Consider the following 15,271-nt stretch of genomic DNA (forward strand, 5'->3'; position numbering starts at 1 on the left):
TTAATCTAACCATATGCCACCCAGACACATTGTTGTCCATCTTCTGCTCAGGCAGATTTGTGGGAGACCATTAAATGGCTTGTCGAGTAAGATCTGACGACATTATGCCTACGGTGTCTCACTCACCTACTGTTACACTGACTGTTAAAGAAGAGGTGCAGCTGGCCTGGCTTGTTCTTGGTTATCACTGCTGGCTCCTGCTGACAGTGGCTTCCTCCTGCAGGTGCTCACTGCCATTGCTTTACTAACAGCCTCCTGAATCTTGCAATGATCAACATATGTTCACAGGCATTGGACAAGTGTTTCTTGATGACAGGGTCTGTCTTAAACAAGTACTTGTTGGCTTGAAGTGGCCTGCATTTTGTAGGCTCAAAATCAGTCCTGAGGGGTTCTGCCTTCCATCTGCTCTACTGCCTTGAGCTTCAGACCCCTTGTAACAGGGCTCGTTCTACTCTTCCCCACCTGACAGGCTCAACTCCAGCCCCTGCTCCCATAGCCTCTGCTGCTTTCCTACTCCAGTGGTCACTTTGTTCCCTAGGAATACGCAAGGTTCCTTTCTGCCTTCAAGTCCCTGTCCACGGACCCCAGTTTTTAGAATCTAGTTTAGATCCTGGCTCTTCGAGGTCAATTGCTCTCTCCCTCTGAGCCTCCAAAACATTTGGAAGCCACCATCCAATTGCATGCTACCCTGGATTTTATCGATTTCTTCCCAGGGAAAGTCCTACTTGCCATATGTGGCACTGGAAGCTCAGGACAGGCAGGAATGGGCCTTTACACCAGTTCTTTAGAATCTCCCTGCAACAACTTGTGCAGCACAGTCCTCAGAAATGCTGAAGGACAGAACTGCTATTCCAGCTTCCCTCTGGTCCAAGGGAAGGCACACAAAGTCCCTCATCTTTGATGGGAGTTTTAAACTGCCAACAACGCTCGCTACCTCAAGCAGATCCAGAGTTTATCTTGAAATGAAATGGACAGCAGACCTTTTAGAAATGGGTATACTCTGTCTCTTCAAATGGATTTCAATGGCATTTGGGACATAGAGAAATGTGTGATTGTACCTAGGAGGTTACAGTTTACACAAATTAGCAGCAAAAATGTGAATTTAGACATTTGGGATAAACATAAAATACCAAAGTTAAACTCAGAGAAATAAAATGTTCCTCAAACAAACTAGAAATAAGCAAAGTTATTTCAATAAAAATGCCTCTTAGGTCATGGTGATAAAGGCTGACACAGCTTCAGCTTTAGCTTCCTAAACAGGGTTAAAGCCCGAGACACACAGAGACCAGGGAGAAGCTCTTGTTTCTCAGACCTGGCCCAGCCCACGAATCAGACTTCCCCGGACATCTCGCTGGGGGCTGGCATGCGGGCATGTGGCCTGAACCAAGGACGCCATCTCTTCCGCATGCCCCAGAGAATGTGGAGTTAGACTGGATAAACTTTCAACTTATCCATCAAAATGGCTGTTTAAAAAAGACAGAAAGAAAGAAGATACACAGCTATCCAAGACAGGAAACACAATCAGTGCTTTACTTTAGAAGAATTAGGGTTGACTTTTTTCTCTTAACTTTTCTGAAAGCCTTTATCCCCTCCTTCCCCCCTCAAAAATACCCAGCAATTTCCCTTGGCTAACAGAGTTAAGAGCAACAAGCACATTGTATGACGTTTAGCTCATAGACACTGTTAAAATAAAGATGGGGGTGGGGAGGGCTCCTCGCCGTAAAATGCCGGTGCTCATGAAACTGCTCCCTGTGTCCCGCTCCCGTGACTCACCCACCTGCACGCATGCACACGTACGCTCAAGCCCTCCTCTCCCCATCTTCCCAGACCTCACCTGGTTAATGACATAGATGCCGTAGTCCAGCTGCTGGCGCTGCAGGATCGGGTGTAAGTAATACAGCCAGTACTTGAGGTGCTCCTGCCGGTTGCGGAACGGGATGATGATGGCCACCTTGTGAGGAGAGACACAGTCCTTGGGGGAGTAGCGGCCACCGACCTTCACCTCCTGGTTATGCTTCGCCACAAGCTCCAGGTCCACGGGCACGTTGAACTCAATCTGCATGGGGCCCACTAGAGAGGTGGAGGGAAGGAGAAGTTAGCAGGTTACAGGACGCACTGCTCCACATGCCGTGTCAGCTGGATAGGCTGCAGCTGCAGGGGAGACAGCTTCTCCCCCTGGGAGGCAGTGTGACCGTGGGCATAACCTCTTCCATCACCAGAGAGACCAACTGTCCCAGGAAAACCTCAGCACCGAAGGTCCTGCTTCCCAAGAAACCCCTGAGTCCTGGGCAAACCAGAGGGCAGTGGTGACCCTATCCATCACACATCTGCCCAGGACCCACCACCTCTCATGCTCTGTGTTTCTCACCTGTAAAATGGACACAAGGATAATAATTCCTGCTCAGATTCCCTGACAGAGTTGTTGTAAGGATCAGAGGTCATGGATGAGAAAGCACTTCCTCCCAAGTCCTAAGGCTGAGACCTGCCTCTGCCACCTTCAACCCTGTGGCCTTGGACACAACCTGTGGCCTTGTCTGAATCTAGCCTAAGTTGGGAATGATGTGTGTGTGTGCACACGTGCGTGTATTTGGGGGAAATGGGGGTCAGGAATGCCAAGGTGAGGAACTCAGCCTCAAATCGGAAACTTGCAGGGAGAGAGGTGTGTGTAAACCATGTTTCAGGAAGGGATTTGATGCACGGGTAAAGCAAACTCGACAAGGAGGGGCTGGAGGCAACAAGACCCCAGAGGAGACTGAGGAGAAAGAGAGAGAAGACACAGCCAGAAAGAACATCAAAGATTGCTTAGTCACAGTACAGACAAAGGGGGTGAAGAAGGGAGGGTCCCCACAGTTTCTGGGCCTGGTAGAGTGGAGATCCAAATAAGAGAAATATGTTAGTAACAGGGTACTTGGCTTAGATGAAAACTGATGAGATCTGGACAGTGGGTTTTGAGATAGTAGCAGGTTAGAAGTCTGGGGACAGGAAAGGTCAAGATCCAGATCACCCAAGGCTCTTGGTAAAAATGCAGAATTTCATGCCTCTCCCCTGGACAGTCAATAGATCTTGGGAAGGATCTAGGTGGATAAGTTAACAAGGAGCCCAGGTGATACTTACTAGGCTCAGTAAGGGCACAGGGAGCTGGACATTCCATCTTCACAAGCCTTGGGGCTTTCAGGCAAGGAGTGCCCTCAGGGACTCCCACAACTTATACTTTCATGATTATAGCTCTTCTCCATAAGGTCCACAAGGGAACACCCCAACTCTGGGCAAAGTCCTCTTGGAGGCCCTGCTGCAGTGAACTTGTGAAAAATGTGAAAGAAAGATGCATCACTGGGCACTTCTCACTTCAACAACATCTGCAACACACCCCTACCTTTGGTTCTGAAGATGCTAAATATAACTCCATTTTCAGGAACCCAAGAAGCACCTGGACTGTCTCTACTACCTGCTCACAACTTCTGAAACCAACTTAGAATACAGGAATTCACATTTGGCCTGCCCAGCCTCCCCAGAGCAGACACCCATGGGTTGGAAATTGTCCTGGTTTTGCCCCTTCGTGGGTTCCACTAATGTGATCTTCGGGAAAGAGTCCTGGACTGGAGACAGGATGGCAGGCCCCGGTCCAGCTCCACCAGGGACTTGCTGGGTAAACCTCTGGGCACGTACCATCCACTCTCAGGACACTGTTTTTCCCATTTGACAATTACAAGGATTAGACTGTCTGATATCTCTAAGGTCCCAGAAAGCCCTGACATGCCCAGAGGTATTTGTTAAACCGGAAGGGGAGCTGGGACCCAAACCAAGATCTTTTTAGAAATCCTTGCTCCCACCCTTCCTGCCCCCAGAGTGCAGAGATGACCAAGCAGGCAGGAAGAAATGAGTCACCTAGACGGGAGAGGTAGAAGCCTTGACCACCAAAGACACTGCTCACCTAGGTGTCCTCTTACCTCTCCACCACGCTCTCTCAGCCTTTTTCCTTGATGTTCACCTCTGCTCTCCTATCTTCTCACTCTCCCTGGACAATCTCACCCAGGCCTTGGTTTCAGCACATGGCAGCACCCAAACCTCCGTCTCCATCCCACATCTCTCTCCTGACCCCACTCCCTGGGACATATCCACAGGCAACTCAACCTGCCCCAGCCGAACCCTCTCTAACACCCCCTGCCCCCTGCCCATGGCCAAACCCGCTTCTTCTTCAGCAACTGACACCAATGTCTACCCAACTGTGGGCACCAACACCTGGGTGATCCATCTTCTATTCCCTGCTCTCCTTCTTTTACCCCTCCATGATCCATGAAATCCTTAGATTCACTCTCCATAATCTCTTTCAACCCTTCTCTTCTAGCTATTCCCACAGCTTGTATGGGTCATTTACAACTACCTCCTGCCCCATGATGTACCCTATGCCAAGCTATCCTCTACAGCCCTAAGTGATCATCCTCAAATTAAAATCTAACCACACTTAACTGTACAAATATAAGAAAGTTCTTACATGAACTAGAACAAATGTATATCACTATTACATGCTGTTAATAATAGGATAGTATATGGGAAAAATACAATTAATGCAAACTAAGGACTATAGTTAACAGTAACATTGCAATATTTTTTCATTAATTATAACAATGTTACTATACCAAAGCTAAGTGTCAACAGGGGGATATAAAGGGTATGGGTTTTGTTTTGTTTCGTTTTGTTTCAGAGCAATGAAAATGTTCTCAAATTGATTGTGGTGGTGAATGCATAACTCTGTGATTATACCAAGAGCTACTCATTGTACCTTTGGATACATGAGTATCCATGTACAATGAGTACATGGTGTATGAATAAAACTATTAAAAAACCCACAAAACTATACAAGTCATACCTTAAATCTAGTAATCACAACTGTGGGAATCTATCTTAAAGAAATTTCTACTAGATGTAGAAAAGATAAATGCATAAAGGTAGTGCATATTAGAGCTTTAAAAAAGAGGGAGAATTGGAAAATAAACATCCATGCCCTTCACTGGAAAATAGGTAAATAATGATAGTACATTTAGAAGAGGGACTATTATGCAGCTATTAGTTTTGAATATTATGTGACAACTTGGAAACGTTTGTTGATATAATGCTAACTGAAAAAGGAGCAGATGTGTGAGTTTGATTACAACTTTACTGTTAAAATCATACACATAACAAAAGGCTTCAAGAATTGGTCCCAAAATGGTAACAAAAGTTGGGTTAGAATGAAGGAAGTTTGGGGAAACATTTTCCCTTCTTTTCTCTAATTTCAAATTTTCCATTATATAGTTGTTTTATTCATTTATAACTTGTAAGTGGTTTCAATCTATGCATTTTACTCTCTACAATGTGAGTGTGAATTGTTTCCAGAAGAAAGCAAGTCTTCTATCTTCTAGTTTTGTTTTTTTCTCCCTTCTCATTACTTCACAGGTGCCCAAGTTTGAGCACATAGTGGGTGTCTTACTCAGTATACACAGCAGCTGACAAAATGGAGCAAACTTCCATAAACTCTGCCTTCCTAGGGCCTTGAGACCATTAGGAGAAACAACAACACTTGACAGTTAATACAGCTTTAATATTTTCTAGATGCTGTTCTAAGCACTTCACAGATATTAATTCATTAAATACAGCAATCCCATGAGGTAGATATTATTATTAATTTTTTTTACAGCTAAGCAAATTGAAACACATAAGGCTAGGCAGTAACCCAAGGTTGTGCAGCTAGTCAGTGACGAGCTAAGATTTGAACCCAGAGAGTACTGCTCAAGGGTCTCAACTCAATCACTCAAAATAGGAAACTCTGAAACAGCCAACCAGCTAGAGTCAGGCAGGCAGGCATGAAAACCCTACACAAATAACCAGGTGGTGGGGGGAGGCGCTGGAGTCACAGGGTGGGAGGATAGAGCCAGAGTTCAAGGATTTCTAATGTAAACCCCTTCCCAAATGGAAGCCTCAATCTCTGGCAGCGATTTCTTTCTTTCTGAGCAAAAGGATGGCAGACACAGAATGGCTTGTAAAATATGAGTAATTGCCTCTGAAGTAGTTGTTAGGCTCAGAGTTGAAGAGGGATTAGAGGTAGCATGCAGCCAAAGATGCAAGGCTTGAGGGAGTTATGAGTTTCCCTAAATAGGGTCTTGATATTTTCTTTACCTATTATTTCTACAGCAGACATAATGATTATTTCTCCTCTGGTGAGTTTATGTAGATTTCAAAGTTCAGTCTTTACCTAGAATTTTAGACAACCCAGTGCTAGAAAGGGCCTTTCATGGCCATTAAATCTAGACCCTGCCCATCTCTTCACCCCTAACACACACATGCACACCTTCTTATAAACAGACCAGGAGAGAAATGAATTAGAAATAATGGCTGGGGCACCTGGTGTACAGAGGCATTGGTGCCCAAATCACCCTGCCCCCACCCACTGGCATTAAAAGGGCATAACCGAAACAGCCAGGAGTCATTACACAAACAAAACACAAAGATAGGTCCAAGGATATTAAATATTGAATTAAATATTCAGTGATTCTCTTGCTGGATCTGATTGATGTTTCTTCATGATCTCTAAATTAAGTAAAGCTTTGGCTTCTTGGTCTATGATACAATATGCTTTTAATTCATTAGTTCCAAGTCATGGAAAGAGGCTTCTCAAACATTCACCCCAACTGAAGATCAGGCTTATTCACAAGAGTTTGAAGGCAGCTGACCTAAGTTGGGGCAGAGCCTGTAATGGAAAACTCACCATTTCCAAACCACATCTGAAATGATCATGTTCTATCAGTCTATACTGACATGCACTTCTGCCTTCAGCCTTATCCAGGAACAACCAAGGGCTCTGTACCGGGAAACCTTCTCACTCCCTACACAAAGCAGCCCCAATTGTTTCTGGAGAACTGACATCTTATCCAGCCCCACCTGATCAGTGTAGGAGATTCTCCTCTTTCTCCATGTCAAAGATGTATATACGTGTGGTAGACTGAATCATGTACCCCAACAAAAGGCATGTTCTTAATCTTAATCCGTGTTACTGTGAGTTTGAATCCATTCAGAAACACAGTCTTTAGGAGATGTTATTATTAGTAAGGGTGTGGCAACTCAATAGGGTGGGTCTTAACCTGTTTCTCTGGAGGCCTTATAAAGAGGGGCAGAAGCCAGAAGTTGGTGGAAACCAGAAGAATAGACACAAGGAGAGAGAGATCACCATGTGACGGCAGGCAGAGATGCAAGCCAAGAACCCCAAGGATTGCAATAAGCCAGCACCAGAAAATGACACACTTTGGGGTGAAAGCATGGTCTTACTGACACCTTGATTTTGGACTTCTAGCCTCTGAAACCATGAGACAATAATCCCTTCTCGTTTAAGCAAAAACAAACAAACAAACAAATAAAAACTAACCACCCAAGATCCTGTGATGACCTCCACTTGAATGAAATCTCAACGCCTTTGAGGTGGGCCATGATCTGGCCCCGCTGACCTCATTTCCCTCTGTTCCCCTGCACATACCCCCTATTCCAGTCCTACTGAACCACCCATAACTCTCCCTAAGGGCCTTGCCCGGATACCTGGAAGCCTGGGAGAGCATGCTGCTCCCTCTGCCTAGAATCGCCTCCTCCCGCCACAACGATCCTTCTGTCAAATTCCTAGTCATCCCTCAAGACCAAATAAAAGCATCTGCTCCTCTGTGAAGACTTCCCCAATCCATCCAGGGAGAACCAGCCCATCTGACAGCACAGCTCACACCGTGCTCCCATCACCTGCCCCTCCTCCTACCTGGGACTGCCAGCTGTGTCTTATTTGTCTCGTGGCCCCAGTGCCTAAGACGGGGCAAGGCACCTAGGTGGGTGCTCAACAAATGGTTGTTGAACGCATAAGCAGCCAAAGTAGGAGACAGGGGAGTGGACTGGAAAGAGTCCCAGGTCTGTGTTCCGGTTCTGCCATTCACAAGCGACTTGACTTTACCAAGTCATTTCACTTCTGAGACTTGACACAAAAAATGGGGATTCTGAATCTCCTTGATGGTCAGTGTGATGATTAAAACAGCTACCACCTCCTCTACAGCGGCACAAACACTCACGCACTCATGCACATTCACAAACAGAAGGTATTAAAAGCTGACAATCCATAGGCACCTCATGCAAGGACCAAACTGGAGTCTCTACTGAGGTGTTTGTTTAAGGCAGACTCTCCCTGTGATTTGTGCCAAAGCCACTTTTTGATTTGTGTCAATCAATACTTTCTGGACACCTACTGTGTGCCAACTTGTGTGCCAGCCTTGGCTGGGAAAGAGGTGGACAAGACCGTTCCCTGCTGAGTAAGAGGCAGAACTAAAGTGAAAACTGCCCTCATCTGAGGCTGGCCAAGTACCTGGCTCCTTGGATGGCTCCATGGAAAGCTTTAGCACTGAGCAGCCTCTCCTGCTCCCACTTTGCCCCTCTCACAACCCCCACCAGGCTTCCAGGATGCTGAGAACAGGCTAACTCCCCAATCCTGCCCTCCTTGCCCTATCTGGCATTCTTTCTCCACTGCTCTGAGAACCCTGTGGCTCACACTTCTGAGACTGGACAGCCCTGGAGCCAAATGCCTTCCTGGGCCCGGTGCGAGCAGGGCGAGGGGCCTCCTAGAGTGCCCTGCCCACCTCCACTGCATGCCTGGCTCAGACTCCAGGAGAGTAGTGACCAGCTCTGCCCATGACCCCAAAAACCTGCTGTCAGGGCTCAAAGCCACATCCCAAGGTCAGAGAGGCCGCAGGAAGAGGCAGAGAGAAGACTGAGGACTCCATGACAGTCTGCAGGCCAGGCTGGGGCTCCCTTGCTGAGCAGCACATGGCTTGTGCTACCACCGGCCCTCAGCCCCGCTGGGCTGGCTTTGTGTGTTTTCTTGGCTCTGGGAGCTGGGGAGCAGGGTTACATAAGCAGATGAGCAGATGTGAGCCTGTCCTCGGCTCCCCTGGCTCAAGCCTGCCACGTGGCATCTCAGCTGGGAGTCCAGGTCACGGCCTTGCGTGTAAGTCGCTCAATAATTTCAATGTGTGAGCTCGGCTCAGACAAATTCCACTGCTCCCTTGCCTGGCACGCAAACCCAAACACACACATGCCCCTCCATCAAAAGCCCTGCTAATCCAGAGCCAACCCCAGCACAGAATCCCTGCCTCGCTTTCATGCCGGCTAAACCATCTGTTCAGTCCTCCAGCCTCAGCTTCAGAGGGTAGTTCTGCAGAACAGGCTGGAACATCTACCCACTGCTTCCCAATGGATTGGCCAGTGGTTCATGACACAATTCTTAGCTGCCTGATGCTGGCTTGTGATGATGGTTTTGCCAGCCTGGGACAAAATGATAAAGTTAACAACAAGCAAGTGGTTTTTCATCAAGCTAAATGTAATCCATATATAGGAATGCCCTAATCCTTCTATGATTAAGTACTTCCTTTTCTTTCAATGTTAAAATGTCTTTTCTCTTATAAAATGATTTTGGCACTGGATTGATTTTTTTTAATTAATTTATTTTTTAATCTTTATTTGGCAACCTTGGGCAGGCCCCTAAGTTTCTTTAGAAATTTTCCTGAGCAATGAACTGTGGGATAATGCAGTGCCCAGACAGCTTTGTAGTACTAAAACTTGGAATGTTGGAATGTCTTCCTCACAGGGTCTCACACTTGACATTCCATGGCAAAGCCCCTTTTCAGACCATCTCCCCCACTAAAGTCTTTTTCATGGGCTGAATGTGGGTGGGAGCTTTTTCTCTGAATACATGTTCCTAAGGCCAAATATGCAATGGAAGCTAAGGCAGGTGCTACCACACTTCCAGTCTTGGGAAAGACTGTCATTTGCTGTGGTCCCTGTGAACGCACGATGCCCCCTGTTGACCCTTAAGGCTGAAAATAAGAAAAGCACCATCTACTGCACAGGGCTCACCCCAAACCTTCTCTCCAGTCCTTTGGGGAGGATGACAAGTTCTCTAGAAGTCTCCAAGGACTTCTGTATCACCAAATCCAACAGCTACTTGTACTCGGCTTAAACATCACGCCCCCTAAGTTCTCTCAGGTGACTCCAGGTAGGTTCTTACTATTCCTCCATGTCCCTGAAGTACTCACAGCAGTACATCCATTCAAACACGCACCCAGTGAATACATACCACATGCCAAGCAGTGCCAGGCATGCAGAGGGGAGCTGGGGTTGAAAGAGACCTTTGCCCTCAGGGGATTTTACACTTGGGGAGTGGGAGAAGGGGGCCAGCAAAGGGAACGCTGGTGGTGAGTGTGACAATGGTGAGGAAAAGGAGAACCAGCACAAAGGAAGGGGGCTGCAGAAGAGGGTGAAGGGAGGTTTTGCAGAGAAGCAGTGCCTCAACTGGGTCTTCGATGCCTCTCAGGGAGGGCACGCAGAGTGGTTAGTATGCACCCGACGCACTTCCTTGGCTGCCATGGACAAATCTTAGCTGCGTGGACGGCACACAGCTATTCTCTCTTATTCTCTGCCACTGACACAAGCAACACAGAGTTTTGATAAACCTCTGAGAAAACCCATTGGAAAAGTATGGGACAGAGGACCACTTCTCATTGAGTTTTAAACTAACCTCCAAAGGCTTCAAAGGTACTGGAAATGAGTAATGTCTTAAATCAGATGTTTATGATACTTTAAAAACTGCACAATAAATATTTTAAAATAAAACCCATGGACGGAAAGGGTGATCCTTCCTTATGTCCCTTTCCCAATAAGAAAATGTCTTCCGAAATAAAGATTTTAAAATACAACTCAGTGACCAGAAAATAGGAATAGTTTGTTCCTAATGCTTGACTTGATACATCTTGGGCACATACAGAACACAACTTCAACACCCCAACACCCACCTTTCTTTCTGTCAACTCACAATTCAAGCCACTATTGGACCCCAGGGAAAGAAACACCTTTCAACAAGAAGCAGAACAATTCTGTAGTCTTAGAACCCTGCATTTGGGAGCATAGAGAAAAACAAACTCCTTGCTCAAAAGATAAAGGACAACGAAAGCATGAGCAACAAAAGAAAAAATAAATTGGACTTCATCAAAATTAAAAATTTTCATGCATCTAATGATGTTTTCAAGAAAGTGAAAAGACAACCAACAGAACAAGAGAAAATATTTGGAAATCATGTATCTGGTAGTTTAATGTCCAGAATATATAAAGAACTACTACAACTCAACAACAACAACAAACACCAATTAAAAAATGGGCAAAGGACTTGAATAGACATTTCTCCAAAGAAGATACACAAATCGCCAACAAATAGATGCAACATGCTCAAAAACATTAGCCATTAGGGAAATGGAAATCAAAACCACAATGAGATACCACTTCACACCCACTAGAATGGCTATTATTTAAAAAAAAAGGAAAATAACCAGCGCAGGTGAAGATGTGGAGAAATAGGAACCCTCCTACATTTTGGTGGGAATATAAAATGGTGCAGACACTGTGGAAAATAGTTTGGGAGTTCCTCAAAAAGTTTAATATAGAACTACCATAAGACCCAGCAAACTCACTACTAGGTATATACCCCAAAGAACTGAAACCAAGGACTTGGACGGATACTTGTACACCAATGTTCACAGCATTAATCACAACAGCCCAAAGGAAGAAGCGATCCAAGTATCCATCAGCTGATGAACAGATAAACAAAAAAGTGTTACATACCTACAATGGAACATTATTCAGCCATTAAAAGAATGAAATCCTGATTCATGCCATTACATGGATGAACTCGAGGGCATCATATTGAGTGAAATAAGTCAATATTTCAAATACAAATATTGTATGACTCTACTTATATGAAATAGCTAGACTGTGCAAACTCGTAGAGACAACGAAGTAGAGTACAGGCTACCTGGGGTGGTAAGGAGGGGGAATGGGGAGTTACTGCATAATGAGTACAGGGTTTCTGTTGGGGGAAAGGGAAAAGCTCTAGTAATGGAAGGTGGTGAGGACACTGCAACACTGTGACTGTGACTAATCCCACTGAATGGTATGCTTGGGATGGGCTGATGGGAAACCTCAGGTTGTATAAATGTCTCTGCAACTAAAAAAAAAAGAGCAACTAAAGAGACAATGACAATTAAGTGCAACACATGATCCTGGATGGGATCTAATAATGGAGGAGAAAATGCCTAAAAGGACATTGTTGGGACATATTGTAATGTGGACTTTATGCTTCACATCAATGTTAAATTTCTTGATAACTGTACTTAAGATGTTTATAAAAGTGATATCCTTGTTCTTAGGAAATGTACATGGTAGTATTATGTGTTCAAGGAGCAAGATAGAGAGAGAGACAGGCAGATATATAGCGAGTGATAGGACAAATGTGGCAATATGTTAAAATTGGCGGATCTGGGTATCTGGGGTAGGTAGGGTTTTGGATTCTTTTTGCAACTGTCCTACAAATTTGAAATCATTTCAAAATAATTTTAGAAAAACAAAACAAAACAAAAAACCTTTGTGAGAAAGGTAAGGCAGCAATCCTTGAAATTCAAACCAAATTGCCATCCTCTCTCAAAGCTTTTCCCAAGCTCCTGGGGTCAATCAGTCCTTTCTCCATAAGCCCACACACCCTTTAGGAAACCTGCATTACAATCTTTACAATCCTAAGTTAGCGCTGTTGGTGTGAGAGGTCTGTTGGCCTGCCTGCCAGTTTGTCCTAGACTGATTAGCCCAATTAGACCATCATCTCCTTGAGGGCAGGGTTGTGTTCCACTCCTTTCTGTGCTTGTAACATTTCCTGGCACCCAGCAGGATCAGCAAACGTGTGTTGGTTGACCTACACAACACTTGTTCAAGCAAGGGTTAAGCAGCCAACCACCTTGCCTTTGATGCTTCAGAATCCAGATTTTTGTCCTAATTGCACATCTACAACCAAGGAAGGGGGAAAAAACAGTTATTTCTGGGCTCTCAAGATGCCTTTTGTTTCCAGGTACAGTAGCACATCCCCCACCTTCAATTTTACAGGTAAGTTTCCTCCAGGCTCTATGCCTATAATTTAAGACTTTTTGGCAATGGATGGCCTGACCTCCTAAAGAAAAGGTTGCATTTCCTCTTCTGAACCTCACATTGTCATCTCAAACAGGCTCCTTACCAAATACCACTTGTTCATTGAGAGAATAACCCCCAAACTCATAGTCTGACGTGGGTAGTGAGGTCACCAGAATAGACTCCAGGGGCTCACTGAATCCAAGAAGCTGTCACCAGAGGTACCGAGGCCTAAGCCTAAGAGAGCAAAGCCATGGTCAGATTCCATCACCTTGAAGGGACAGAATCCACCTTGAACCAGCATCCTGAAATATCCTGGCAGATCAGGGGCAGTGGGACTTTGAGAACTATGTTTCAACCCCAGGTTACAAATGAGAGAACCCCAAGGCCAGAGAGATTGACAGACTTCCTCAAGGATGCTCTGGAGACGGCAAAAACACCATTCTTGCCTTTCCCTTAATAATCATTTAAGGTTCTGATGTTCATGGATGTATCTACAAGGTGGATAGCGCACGGCAGCACATGTGTCTCCACTCTCCCAACGCTGCTCCCGTGAGGATACTACCTCAGAATCCTTCTCAACCTTAGGTTCTAGGGCGTCCCCACCAACTGACCCAGGATGGCATCAAATGAAAATCTCACTGGACATAACTGTTCTAACCTCTTACTAAGTATATGTCTATATCATATGTGGTCATAGCTCCTGAATTCGGGGGGGGGGGGGGCGGTGGAGCAAGGAGAGGGCCCTGGGAAACCTCTGGGGGACCCCAGAACTAGAGCATGACAGTACACTTCTGACCTGGACTGACCTAAGGAGAAAGTTTCCAACAGTGGTGTAACCACAGAGATGCATGACCCTGAGGTCAAGATAACAGAGCCCAGGCAAAAGGACAAATATTGCATGTTTCCACTTATGTAAAATAACTAGAATATGCAAATTTGGAGACAGAAGATAGAGTATAGGAGAGACCAGGGCCAGAGGGGACAGGATAGGAATGTGGAGTTAGTGCATTAAGGATGGTGCAGGGTTTCTATTTGGGGTGACAGAAAAATTGTGGTAATAGAGGGTGATGAGGGTAGTGTAACATAGTGAACATGATTAATGTCACTGAATGTACGCTTGGGAGTGGTTGAGATGGGCAAGTTTATGTTACATGTTTCCACAAATTCAAACAAGGGAGACTAAAGAGACAATGACAATTAAATATATTACATGATCCTGGACTAGACCTAATAATGGAGGTGAAAATTCTCAAAAGGACATTATTAGGACAATTGAAAAAATAGGAATATGACTGTAAACTTTATATTAATGTTAAATTTCTTGAACTTGATAGCTTCTTGAACTTAAGATGGTTACATAAATGCATGTCCTTGTTCTCACGAAATGTGCATGGAATTGTTAAGTGTCAGAGGAGCATGATGTGTGCAACCTACTCTCAGATATTTAGAAAATGATAGATAGACGATAAACAATTAGACAGAATAATATAAAAATGTGGCAAAATGTTAATCATTGATAAATGTGGGTATGAGGGGGTGAATATGTTGGTGTTCTCTATTGTTTCTGTATTATTTTTGCACCTTTCCTGTAAGTTTGAAATTATTTCAAAGTAGAAAGTTAAAAAAGAAAGAAAGAAAAAAGAAAGAGAGCACAGGGCTTTTAAATCTCAATGAGATTCTGGGAAATGGCGGCATAGAAAGAAGTGGAAGACTTAGTCTCCCCCAGAACAATTCATAAATGAACAAAAAAAACAGTAAATAACCTGGAATGGTAGCAGGGAGACAAATGTGACTGTACACTCAACACCCACCAACATGAATTGGGAGGAATGCCCGAGATCACACCATAAAATCTGTAAGTAAAATTGCGGACCCGCGCTGAGAGCCGAGAACCTAGAGCCGGGAGCCCCTCCCTCACGGAAGCCGTGCCGTGTACTTTCTCAGCCCAGCTCCAAGTGAGGTTTTAATAGTAACTGCTCAATACAGACAGCGAATCCTCAACAAGCAGACAGAGGCTTTTGGTGACAACTGACCTTGGGAGAATCGAGGGAAATATTCTGTCTCTCGCTCTCTCTCTGTGGAGAAAACCTCAGCTGCTCTCAGCCCACAAGGCGTTGCAGTAAAGACAGCCTTACACATTCTGCATTCTGAAACGAGCTGAGAGCCCCATGGCATAGCCAAACGGCCCAGGGCTTCCCTAGAGGGACGGCGCACACTGATGACATAGCACGGCATCCCTCTTGGCTGAGGGAGGATCGTGGCTGGGAGG

The 15,271-nt window shown here is 45.2% G+C and overlaps 1 protein-coding gene across 1 annotated transcript in view; it reads right to left on the reverse strand.

The window, feature by feature from the left end:
* The window catches only part of B4GALT1 (beta-1,4-galactosyltransferase 1), a 68,878-nt gene that overhangs the window by 20,904 nt on the left and 32,703 nt on the right, over window positions 1–15,271 (reverse strand). Inside the window, exon 2 of the mRNA XM_037797075.1 lies at window positions 1,835–2,070. Coding sequence (XP_037653003.1) covers window positions 1,835–2,070 — 236 coding nt within the window. The remainder of the gene's footprint in view (window positions 1–1,834; window positions 2,071–15,271) is intronic.

Source organism: Choloepus didactylus, chromosome 10, assembly GCF_015220235.1.
Source record: "Choloepus didactylus isolate mChoDid1 chromosome 10, mChoDid1.pri, whole genome shotgun sequence".
NCBI lineage: Eukaryota > Metazoa > Chordata > Mammalia > Pilosa > Megalonychidae > Choloepus > Choloepus didactylus.